Source organism: Protopterus annectens, chromosome 10.part0 (genome assembly GCF_019279795.1).
Source record: "Protopterus annectens isolate FY-2018-M chromosome 10.part0, PAN1.0, whole genome shotgun sequence".
In the NCBI taxonomy this organism is placed as follows: Eukaryota; Metazoa; Chordata; order Ceratodontiformes; family Protopteridae; genus Protopterus; species Protopterus annectens.
This window is the reverse complement of record NC_056744.1, coordinates 1678916724-1678930000: the sequence shown is the minus strand read 5'-3', so window position 1 is coordinate 1678930000 and position 13277 is coordinate 1678916724. Positions and strand designations below refer to the sequence as shown.

The 13277-nt window shown below is 36.0% G+C and overlaps 1 protein-coding gene across 1 annotated transcript in view; it reads left to right on the top strand.

Moving 5' to 3' along the window:
- The window catches only part of LOC122813891 (zinc finger protein 436-like), a 107999-nt gene extending 96914 nt beyond the window's left edge, over positions 1 to 11085 (top strand). The window contains exons 5-6 of the mRNA XM_044086434.1: positions 1074 to 1196; positions 8644 to 11085. Coding sequence (XP_043942369.1) covers positions 1074 to 1196; positions 8644 to 9764 — 1244 coding nt within the window. The 3' untranslated portion in view covers positions 9765 to 11085. The remainder of the gene's footprint in view (positions 1 to 1073; positions 1197 to 8643) is intronic.
- Positions 11086 to 13277: the final 2192 nt, after the last annotated feature.

Below are 13277 nucleotides of genomic sequence, written 5' to 3'. Positions count from 1 at the left end.
AAAGGAAAACACAAGCAACTCTTGTATTATTTAGTGCTTTCGTCTTCTTTAATATCAAGACTTCTTCAGAATTACATGTTTCATTAATGAATGAAATTCAAATTAATCAAACATCATTCTGAAGAAGTCTTGATATTAAACAAGATGAAAGAGCTAAATAATACAAAAGTTGCTGGTGTTCTCCTTTTAATTCATTTTGAATGCTTTTGTGTCACGAAGTTCGTTCTTAGTTTTATATATATATATATATATATATATATATATATATATATATATATATATATATATATATTTATATTTGTAAAACCTTTGGTCCTTCAGCCTTTTCAGTAAAAGTCTGTCAAAAAAATCAGAAAAGTACTTCAGTTATGTCACTTATTTCTTATGTACCAAAACTCTGTAACTGCCTAGCACAGTACATGAAAATAACTAACACTGATGGAATTCAAGAACAACCCCTCATCCACATTAGCTGCATCAGTAATACCGACCTGGTATTACCTAATGTGTTTACCTTATTCTAATACATTCATAAATGATGGTCTTGTAACAAACGTTTTGTATTACTGACATTCTTATTTTTCCTTTCACACCCATCATGTCTTAAATAAGGCACTTCTCCTATACTATTATTCTTTCCTCCCATGTGATAGTAACAACTTTATAATCTCTACCACACTTTGTTTTTGACCTCTCAGTGTTGTTGTTCTGTCTGACGTCCTTCCTGATGAACTTACAAACTGATAATTTTATGAAATGGCTTCATATTTCTGTTACCTGTTTCTGCTCTACTTTGCTTTCTCTTCACATTGCTGGTTCCATTTCTTTTATCATCTAACGGTGATTTTTTAATAAGACTGTTACATATTTTAGTTGTTTGCCTAGTCTCCATTATCTCCTTGGTGCCCAATGTACTGTGATTGTAATGTTCAGCATCTCTACTGTTTCTAGTATTTTCCATTTTGTGCAACATTTGTCTTCAGGCCTTCACTGAAATGAGCCTTGTCTAGTTGGGCATCTCATTTAATAAAAGAAAATAAAAAAACGTATATCTCTATTTATTTTGTGCACAGGGTACAAAATCCTTCCAGAGACATTACTACTGCTATTAAAAACAGATTATGAACTACCAAAGGGTGATATACAGGGGAAAAATGACACAGAACAGACGGATAATCCAGAAAATAACTTCCAGAGTAAGTAAATACTGTTAAGTTGTGCTTCTTGTGTGAATTTGTTTCTTAGTGATGCTACTAATGGAAAACTATACCAAGTGTGCAGAACTGAGCACTAAATGTTGTGACTCTACAACAAAGTAAACAGAAAGGTACTTTAGGTAACTGCATGCGTGTAATGTTTTTTCCACTGTCATTGAAGTGGGAGCTAGTGGATGGTTGGAAGACATAGATAATAGAGGGAAGATCATTTGGTAAAATAATCAAAATCTGGACAGCTTGGACAAGTATATATTTCACCTCGAAGATGGCCTGAACTTGGTTAACATAGAAAATGTGAAGAAAATACAATCTCACGTTCTCACATTTCTGTGATTTTGGCTGGCTTGACAGATTTCTTTTTGGTTTCATGTTCTAAGCACTGTTCACCAGTTTAGTGATAAAAAGTAGGGCTACATTTCATGTACCTTTCATGTCGGGCGGCATGATGCCAGGGCACTTCTATGGGCTAGTCTTGTAAAGGCTCCAGGGCCATCAGCTTAGTACACACCTATGTAAGAAAGGTGTTTAACAAAGTCTCATTAAGCACCTTACAGCACTATTAATCTCTAGTCTCTTGCTGTAGCATAAGAGCAGCCACCATTGACAAGTGTCTGAAGCATTTTCACAGCTTTACAAGCTGTTAGATACTTCTCTGTCATAAAAAACAACAGAAGTATGACAGAGAAAAGTGTAAGTTTGCTTCTGTGCCCTGATTAAGCAGCCACAATGAGTGCTTTACGGCTTTCCGAGCACTTTGCCCTCCTACACTGTTTTTCTATAAGTGGTAGTCACTGGGGCAGGTAAAGCTCCATGAAGCACAAAGACTTACGTTTTGGTCTATCCTGTCATAAGTATTTCTTATGTGTTCTTAGCATGGATATAGCAAACTTTGCTTTGCTTTTCTCTTGAGGTGAATTTCTTGCAAGCATATCTAAAACACATAATACATTGTTTATAAATGAATACCCACTCAAATCTTCTGTTTCACATGATTCCTAATATCCCACCTCCAAAAGCAGGCAGTTTAATTGCCGACATATAGATAGATACAGATAGATATAGGTAGAGATATAGATACATAAAGAGAAAAAATGCATTGGATGATAGACTCTGAGCTTGCTGTCCTTTAATATTGTTTTATTGCTGCAATTAAAGCATCCACATTACAAAACTAGGTATCAACCCTTCAATGGTTCATCCTCCCTTTCAGCCTGGTAACTTTGTGGGGTTCTGTATTTCTCAGATTTCTGACTGAGAAACTTCTGTCATCTATAATCCTGATTTATTGTTAGCAATGTTTCATGCCGAGTAGGTCCATTTAGGATTTATAGTTCTAATAGGAATCTAATGATCACCTGAATTATTGACTTATGATGTGAAATGTCTCATCACTCTTGTAACTTGGATATTTTTATACCAGCAATATAAAGAACATAAAGGACAGTGAGTTCACAGACTATTTTTTTTTATCTCAGTTGATGTTAAGTGCTTATAGAGAGCAGAGAGCCTCTGGGAGTTTATTGGTCATAGTTTGCAAACAAAACACACACACACACACACACACACACACACACACACACACACACACACACACACACACACACACACACACTGAGCCATGGGGGAGTGTGTGTGGTATAGATATTACAGAGATATTAACAGTTTGCTTTAGGGTCTTGCAAGACATGAGCTCAAACAGCATGTGCCTTACAGTCTCTGGGCATGCAGTGATATCTATATCATTCCCATGTCCCTTACAGTCTCCGGGCATGCAGTAATATCTATATCATTCCCATTCCCATGTCCCTTATAGTCTACGGGCATGTAGTAATATCTATATCATTCCCATTCCCATGTCCCTTATAGTCTACGGGCATGTAGTAATATCTATATCATTCCCATTCCCATGTCCCTTACAGTCTCCGGGCATGTAGTAATATCTATATCATTCCCATTCCCATGTCCCTTATAGTCTACGGGCATGTAGTAATATCTATATCATTCCCATTCCCATGTCCCTTATAGTCTCCGGGCATGTAGTAATATCTATATCATTCCCATTCCCATGTCCCTTATAGTCTACGGGCATGCAGTAATATCTATATCATTCCCATTCCCATGTCCCTTACAGTCTCCGGGCATGTAGTAATATCTATATCATTCCCATTCCCATGTCCCTTACAGTCTACGGGCATACAGTAATATCTATATCATTCCCATTCCCATGTCCCTTACAGTCTCCGGGCATGTAGTAATATCTATATCATTCCCATTCCCATGTCCCTTACAGTCTCCGGGCATGTAGTAATATCTATATCATTCCCATTCCCATGTCCCTTATAGTCTACAGGCATGTAGTAATATCTATATCATTCCCATTCCCATGTCCCTTACAGTCTACGGGCATGCAGTAATGTCTATATCATTCCTATTCCCATGTCCCTTACAGTCTCCGGGCATGTAGTAATATCTATATCATTCCCATTCCCATGTCCCTTATAGTCTACGGGCATGTAGTAATATCTATATCATTCCCATTCCCATGTCCCTTACAGTCTCCGGGCATGCAGTAATATCTATATCATTCCCATTCCCATGTCCCTTACAGTCTCCGGGCATGTAGTAACATCTATATCATTCCCATTCCCATGTCCCTTACAGTCTCCGGGCATGCAGTAATATCTATATCATTCCCATTCCCATGTGCCTTACAGTCTACGGGCATGTAGTATTATCTATATCATTCCCATTTCCATGTGCCTTACAGTCTCCGGGCATGTAGTAACATCTATATCATTCCCATTCCCATGTCCCTTACAGTCTCCGGGCATGCAGTAATATCTATATCATTCCCATTCCCATGTGCCTTACAGTCTCCGGGCATGTAGTAATATCTATATCATTCCCATTCCCATGTCCCTTACAGTCTCCGGGCATGTAGTAATATCTATATCATTCCCATTCCCATGTCCCTTACAGTCTCCGGGCATGTGGTAATATCTATATCATTCCCATTCCCATGTGCCTTATTGCATACATAGAATGCATTTCTCTACGTAGCACTAACTCAGATTGGTGCAAGCCATTGTACATTTCCATTTGTAAATGTAATTTTCATAAATATTGTTTCAATCTGAGATGTACAAATTCAGTGTAATAGTTAAAGTGGTGGTGATCTACAGATGACATTGAAAATTCTTGTCCAAAATTTTAATTTTATTCAGAATTATGGGTGTTTGTTGATAATAACATTTTAAAACTATATTGATTATTTTAATTCTTTGAATATTATACAAGGTTATGCATTTTTAACTATGTATGAAATTTTCAATGTAGTCGTTTTAGGGAGCTTTCTGTTTAATTGTGAAGTATTGCACAGTTTCTTTTGTATATGTCAATCAATTTTGTACTCATTCAGTGTTGTAGTATAGTTGGTGGTGGTACATTGATACTCTCTTGAAAATCTGAGCTCAGAATATTAAGTTTTAGCAGAGTTACAGCATTTGTTTAAACTAGTGTTAAAATGCACATTTTCATGTTTACTTTCTAGCAAGAGTTCTTAGGTTTATGCATACAAATTGTATATGGTTGCCAAGTAAAACAGTAAGCTTTAAAAAATAGTTTGTTGAGAGGGAATATGCATCTTCAGTGATGTCAGACCAATTATCTGAGGTCACTACTGACCGAGGTACCACATATTAGCTTCATATGTATATATCTCCCACTCTCTAGAATGTTCCATCTAGAACCAGCAAGCATGAGAACAGATCTTCAATCCATGGTGCTTGCTTAGACTGTGATTTCTAGAATTTTGTAAGAGCATTGTATTACCTAATGTGTTATAAGTATCTGTGAGACCTTACAGCAGAAATGAAAAGAAATGCCCACATTTGTGTACTAAAAAGAAATACATTTCAGTAAAATATTACAGAGGAGAAAGAATTCTGTTAATATTAGGCATACAACGTAAGTTACGTATGAATGTAACCATTGTAATCAGTGCTGTTAATATTAATGTGACAAAATATTCAGTCTACATCAAAGTCAAAGGAAAGGCATGTACAATTCATTGCATTTTAATTGTTTATTTAAAAACATGTGATTTATGTTTCTTGTAGGTCCTACCACTCCATGTTTTATATGATCAGGGAAAAGTCAATAAATTGTTGGACCTAAAAGAATATAGGTGGCAAGTCAAATTACATGCCTGCTCCCCTTCATACAAAAATTAAATGATCAGTTTTAAACCTGTTTAATTATCTACAGCAATGTAGCATTAATATTTATTGTATTTACCTTTTTATTATGCAAAATAATAGGCTGCTGCAGGCAATATATTCTGTTCTAAAGTTATTAAGCTTTGCATTCTTCTGTATTATCTTATAGTTGGATGAAGTCTGTCTAAAATAAAAGTACTAACTGTGCGAGAGAGAGTTTGATTAAAGATATATTGATCTGGAACTGGAGGGTTTTTTCCCCTTGGATATTTTTAAGATATCATAGCATACTTTTTGTGCCCAAGATCAAATAAAAGAGGTTTGTATGGCACTGTTTAGATATATTTATATTTATGTTAACATCAGTGAAAAAAATATGACAAAGTTTAAATGAATACAAAATATTTTAAATGTCTAAAAATATATACATGGTGCTACAGATAATATGTCCGACATATTTCTTTCATATTCTTTATGTCTTTGTGCAAATGTGAACTTCCCAAAAATTACCTGGATGGAAAAAGTTGCATTGATTATACTCTTACACTTTTCTGTCCTATATATAACCCCTCCTGCAGGACTTTCCCAGAAGAACAATGCTGTTTTTGCAGGACTTTCCTAGAAGAACAGTGCTGTTTTTTTGGGACTGATTTTTTTCCATCTTTTATGTTCTTTAATTAAGATGATATTATGCACATCTTGTCTGCCTGTTGTAGCTTAAGTTTGTTTAACTGGTTGACTGATTGACAACCAAGTACAAGAAAAAGTCGGGGGACCCCTCACACTTGTGATCCCAGCTGTAGCCAAACATCAGTACAAGGAGTACCCCAAAACGTGATAAGAGGAAGTGTGTAAAATAGAAACTAATAAAAAACAACACACTGTAGAACTAAAGCACCTTGCATGTTCATGAAGGTTAGTGCTTTCATTTCACAAACTACTTTGAGATTTCTTCAGAACAAATCAAACTCAGCTTGTTTCATACAAATTGGAAGCCACTTGATCACCTCAAATGCACCAATCAAACTGCATAAATTAGAAAACATTAAAACAAACATTTTCTTTAGAAAAATAAATATATACATAGTATGTATAATGGTTAGAACATCGGAGCACAAAACTATCAAAAATATTGTAAAGATACTTGTGCAGCAATAAATGGCATTTGATGACCAACCTCACCTAACTAGGTTTAACATTTAATAGAAATATGATCATTTAGTCCTGGCAGATGATCGGTATAAAACTTCTCTAGCTTCTAACCAGCTGTCATAGTCACCACTCCTAATGTCAACATTGACTGGCTTAATTATAATAAAATGGATTTCATGTAGTTAGCACAGGTATGTCTAAAAAACTGTGACAGCTTACTTATTTTATCTGTGTAGAAGCCATTGCATATAGTACATCTTGCTAAATAAACCTCCTGTACAATTGTAAATAAACCTCCCTTATGTACCAAATACCAAAAAAAGAAAGTTTAACCTACTGATTAGAGTTGGTCATCTTATCTATAACTGGATTTTCTAAAGTTTTCTTAATGTTAAAGACATCTTAGTCAGTTCGTTTTTTCCAAGTTCAGCCATAAAATTAGTGGAAGTAATAGTCTGTTTAGAAGACTCATCTACTGAATAAGTAAATCCAAAAGCATCAATATGTTGTATCTCAACAGTATGAACATTATTATCAGCAATTACACTATATTTAAAATGGCTTGATATTTATCAGATGTTTCAACTACCCAATCAACAATAGGATTGAATACTTTAGAAACATAAACATGTCCTGAATATAGTGTGTGTGTGTGTATGCATCTCTATAGCTATCTATATATATCTATATATATATATATATATATATATATATATATATATATATATATATATATATATAATGTGTGTGTGTATGTGTGTGTGTTCATATGGCTGAAACAACAGGATTTAAGTTTCGGAACTTCAAACAGTAAATAAATAAATAAAATTATATTTTAATGTTTTTTCAGGGAGGCAAGGCCCCCTGCAACTACCACATGGGTGGCTGCACTTCCCACACCCCCTGCAATTAAATATACCAACTCTAAGATCCCACTACATTGCAAAAAAGGGTACATTTGCCATTCCACGCTGTACTATATCTCTATTAAAAACTTTCGAAGTTTCAAAACTTTGATTATATGGTCCCAACCATAAGACATTTGAAATTTAGAAACTTCGATAATCTGATAGGGAGCTATATACATACACACATTTTAGCACAAATGCCTGAGGTAAAATATCAAAGTCTTAACATTTTCCTTTGGAAGAATTGTTTGCACACATTGTGGATGGCAGCTGTTAAAATAAAAAGATGAGGTTATTAGTGATTGTAGGGTAGCAAATAGTATACTTGTTAAGTTATTTACCTTACAGGCACAAGATGCAGTGTTCAACTCTCACAAGGAGTAATTGGCTAGGCTTAAAATGGTACAAAAGGGCAGTTAGCCTAGTACTGTACTAATCTAATCTAACTTCTAAAATTAACAAGGCATTTAAATGAAGTAAAAGAAGTATACATAAAATTTGGTTGTCAAGAGGGTGAGTGTAGGCAGAAAGAATTAGGATATACACATATGCCTCTAGTAGCTGTTATATGAAAGTCATTTACACAAGAAAAATAAAATTTAGATTGAACATAGAGAGGATCTGTCATAAAGCTGTTATAAATTCAGTTAGAGGTTACATACAGCTAGTAGACTAGGGTGGAAGAATTGCGTAGTAGTAAGTAAGTTGGCCAAAGGATGAAGGATTTGAAACAACAGAGATTAAACTGCAAAATGCGTCTCAAATTAAGCAAGGTAGTAAATATGGAAAGTTAGATGTGAAGAATGTGGACAACCGGGAGAAAAGATGAAACAGTGAAGAGGAAGGGGGGCTATATTTATGTCAATACTGCAACACTGTGAAGCAACAATTGTGCTTGTGGCTTAGGGTTGCTGATGGGAAGATATATATGTCTAAAGCAAATTAAACATTTATTTGCTGGTACTTGAGTTTTGCGGTTCTGATTTTATCAAAATTATTTTAATACTATTGTTAATAACAGCAGAACGAAGTATCACAAAGAAAAATCTAAAAAATTTGATGATTGTACAGTAGATACATGATGTTCTTATGGAAATGTCTGAGATATTTGTTTTAATTGTATTAAAATACAAATAAATCTGTTTCTAGGTATCAGAAGCATAGATTGGAGTATGAATTGCAGTCAACAGCCATTGCTTGGGACACCTCGGTTACATCACCAAAAAGAGAAACTGCAGCAGTGTGTTCAGTCTGAGAGCAACTACAAAAAGGTTCATCTCACTTCTGTACCACAGCTTCAAACTGGACATTACTACAACAAGATTTCTGAATGTGACAGTGAGACACCCCATTTACGTCACACAACAGAGGACCTGAAGCAGTGTGCTCAGCTTATGAAGGAGTCTAACAAGCCTCAACTCACTCTTGTATCACAGCTTTCCACAGAATTTAACTACAACAAGAGTTATGAATGTGACACAAGTCAGACATCTCATACAGAGAAGAAACTACATAAATGTGCTGAATGTGGTAAGGGCTTCCCAAGTCTCAGTAGACTTAAAATGCATCATTCCATTCACACTGGATGCAAACCATACAAGTGTACAGAATGCAGTAAGGGCTTTCCAAGTCTCAGTAAACTTAAAATGCATCATTCCATTCACACTGGATACAAGCCCTATAAATGCTTAGAATGCAGTAAGTGTTTTTCATGCCCTGGTAACCTTCAAAAGCATCTTACCATTCACACAGGGTACAAACCATATAAATGCACAGAATGTAGTAAATGCTTTACACAGAAGGGATACTTAAAATATCACCAGAATTCTCATACTGGGAATAAACCATATAAATGTGCTGAATGCAGTAAGGGATTCGCATTTCTCAGTAACCTTCGACAGCATCAGATCCTGCATACGGGTGAGAGACCATATAAATGTACAGAATGCAGTAAATGTTTCCCACGTCTCAGTAATCTTCAAAAGCATCATGTTGTCCACACAAAAGAGAAGCCATATAAATGTGCCGAGTGTGGTAAGTGTTTTACACAAAAGGGACACCTACGATACCATCAGATGACTCACACAGGCAATGCACCATATAAATGCACTGTGTGCAATAAGTGTTTTATACAAAAGGCACAGCTAAAAGAGCACCAGAGCTCTCACACAGGAAATAAACCACATAAATGTGCTGAATGCACCAAGTGTTTCACACGTCTCAGTAGTCTGCGACGGCACCAGACTGTACACACAGGGACAGCACCTTAAAAAATATGTTAAACGGGCTAAGTGCTTTAAAGGTAAACTAGAGTTCACTTGCATCAGACTTGTTATACATGACATATCTTGCTTTAAAAGCTAAGGAGATAATTGCAGGAAGATGCATGCCATGTAATATACATCCTGTCTACAGCCTGCAGTATAACTATAGATCTCATGGAAGTCACACAACCTCATTCACTCTTGTTTCATCATCATTTGGACATTGCATGTTATCAGAGTGAAGAAAGGCATCTTCAGAAGTGAAGAAATCTATTTCTTGTCAGACAAATTATTGAGGGAAAATGTAAGTTTAACCCTTAGGAAGTGCTTTATTTGCAATTGGCATGAATAGTTTCACTTTAAAGAAACTAGGCAGAAACCTGGAAACTTTGGCTCAAAAAAGTCCATTTGTTCCCTTACTGTAAGTAGAACAGTCAAAAGCCTGAAAATCTATAATGTGCTATTATTTTGCATATCAGTGAATAATTATCGAAAGTACATTTTTGCTTCTCCTGTAGAGGAAAAAACTAAAATTATTAATTACAGAAAAATACAGTTATTTTTGCAAGCATAGAATGGACTTCCCATTCATTCAGCCTTTGTCCTTCACAAGGTGACACAGAGACTATATTTGGTCATTTTATTGAACTGAAGGACAGACTGAATGGGTGTAAGTTTGGGACGTTGCATGATTCAAAAATAGGGGAGAAAATTTTATGGTATAATAAATTATCAAACAAGTCACTTTGGTAAGATAAACACACCTGAGATTATCAAAAGTTGTGAATGTACGCAAAGGGAATGAAGTTAGTAATATACAGTTAAAGTGTCTGATTGAGGAAATAGATGTATACAAAATGACCTACAAGTCAAAAAGGAAAAACAATAGACTGAGAATGTTTTACAGCAGTAATGCAGATGAGAAAGCCTAGGTGTAGAGACAACACTTGTGCAATGGAGATTCAAGCCTTATGTACTGGCTGTGGATATAAAAGTTGATAAAGTATGAAAAAGCAGATGTGCCAGTGAGACAAGAATTGGCAAGAAATGCTAAAGATTAAGCAAAATGTTACATTTAGACAAGACCCCGATGTAGAACATATTATTTTGCCTGAAGATACTTTGGAAGTGTTAGGTTTCAGAGGCATTTAACACAAAGTTCTGCACACATTAATGTAATCCACTAGATCAAAAGTTGGTGATATGTGAATAAAAAACAAAAATTACAAAATCCTTTCTTAAATCATAGCATGGTACTTAACAGTAGATATAAAAGTTTCACATCTCTGTTAAAATGCCAGGTTTTTGTGATATAAAACAATGAGACCACAATAAATCATTTCAAAACTTTTCCCACCTTTAATGTGACCTACAACCTGTACAATTAAATTGAAAAACAAACAAATCTGTTAGGGGAAAAATATAAAAAACAAAAAACTTACAATAAGCTGCTTGCATAAGTGTGCACACCCTTAAACTAATGCTTTGTTGAAACACCTTTTCATTTAATTACAGCATTCAGTCTTCTTGGGTACACCTGCCATCAATTAAAGAGACTGATTAACCCCAAGTAAAGTTCAGCTATCCTAGTAGGATTTTCCTGACATTTACTCGGTTGCCTGCTACAGCAAAAGACATGGCTCACAGAGAGCTTACAAAGCATCAAAGGGATCTCATTGTTGAAAGGTATCAGTCAGGAGAAGGGTACAAACAAATTTCCACAGCATTGGATATACCATGGAATACAGTGAAGTCTCCCAAAAGCATGTGGGAAAATGTGTTATGGTCTGATGAGACCATGGTTGAACTTTTTGATCACAATTTCAAAAGGTACGTTTGGCACAAAAACAACATTTGGCATCACTAAAAGAACACCATCCCCACTGTTAAGCATGGCGGTGGCAGTATCATGCTTTGGGGTTGCTTTTCTTCAGCTGGAACTAGGGCTTTAGTCAAGGTGGAGGGAATTATTAACAGTTCCAAATACCAGTCACTTTTGGCCCAAAACCTTCAAGTGTCTGCTAGAAAGTTGAAGCTGAAGATGAAGAGGAATTTCACCTTTCAACATGACAATGACCCCAAACATACATCCAAATCAACAAAAAAAAAATGGCTTCACCAGAAGAAAATTAAAGTTTTGGAATGGCCCAGCCAGAGCCCAGACCTAAACCCAATAGAAAATCTGTGGGGAGACCTGAAGAGGGCTGTGCACAAGAGATCCCCTCGCAATCTGACAGATTTGGAGCGCTTTTGCAAGGAAGAGTAGGCAAATATTGTCAAGTCACGATGTGCTATGCTGATAAACTCCTAACAATGATGACTGAATGCTGTAATTAAATCAAAAGATGCTTCAACAAAGTATTAGTTTAAGGGTGTGCATACTTGTGCAACTAGCTTACTGTATGTTTTTTATTTTTATATTTTTTCCCCTAACAGATTTGTTTGTTTTTCAATTGAATTGTACAGGTTATAGGTCACATTAAAGGTGGGAAAAGTTATGAAATGATTTATTGTGGTATCATTTATTTTATATCACAAAAACCTGGCATTTTAACAGGGGTGTGTAAACTTTTTATATCCACTGTATATATTATCGCAACCACGCTTTTCACTAGCCTGTTATTTGTATTTTCGCAACCACAGATTTTCAGCAGCATGTTATTTATATAACCTGTACTAAGTAAGATTGTGTGTGGTAATATGTTGTTTGAATATTCATTTAATGACAACAGATTAATATTATGCTAAGAGGGATATATTTTTGCATGATTACTGTTTGGTAGCGTACACTGTAGAGCATGGAAGGAATAAATAATACAAATTAAGTGCTGGCGACTGGCGAGAAAGTGTGGTTGCAATAATATGTAAGTACCCATAGCATTTAACAAAAATTAATCCTAATACTCTTCTTTGCTTGGCCTTGGAGAAGTTAAGAATTCACATTTTAAAGGCATTAATGCACAAGTACAGAAGTGGGTGGCCACGGTGGTGCAGTGATTAACATTGCCACCTCACAGCAAGAGGATGTCCTTCAAGGATGCATCTGCAGTCCTTACAAATGGGTAGTCCTGTCGTCAGGCAGCCCTTCGGTCGGCCGGATTCCAAAGTCTGGGTCTGGCTTCGGCTGGTGTCGCACTTCACCCGACGTCATAGCTGCAGTTTTTCGGGTATAAAGGCATCAGCCGACGCCATCTTCCTCAGTCTTTCTTGCCACGTGGCGCCCGAAGCAGTAGCTGTTCGAAAGTGCCAGTCGGTCAGAACCAGAGATTTCATACCGAATACTACTTCGAAGACTTCTAAAAAGCTAAGTACCCCGTTGGGGACTCTTTCTTGCCTCAGCCGATGTCAGAAAAAGTGAATAACTGTTTAACTTGTGGGAAACAAATACCTCATAAAGATTTCCACTCTTACTGCTTACCTTGTTTAGGCCCAGACCACGACGTAGCAGCTTGTCTAGCCTGTGATTCTTTTAACCGACGGACGCTTAGACGTCGGTCAGAATTTGCAGAACAGTTTTTC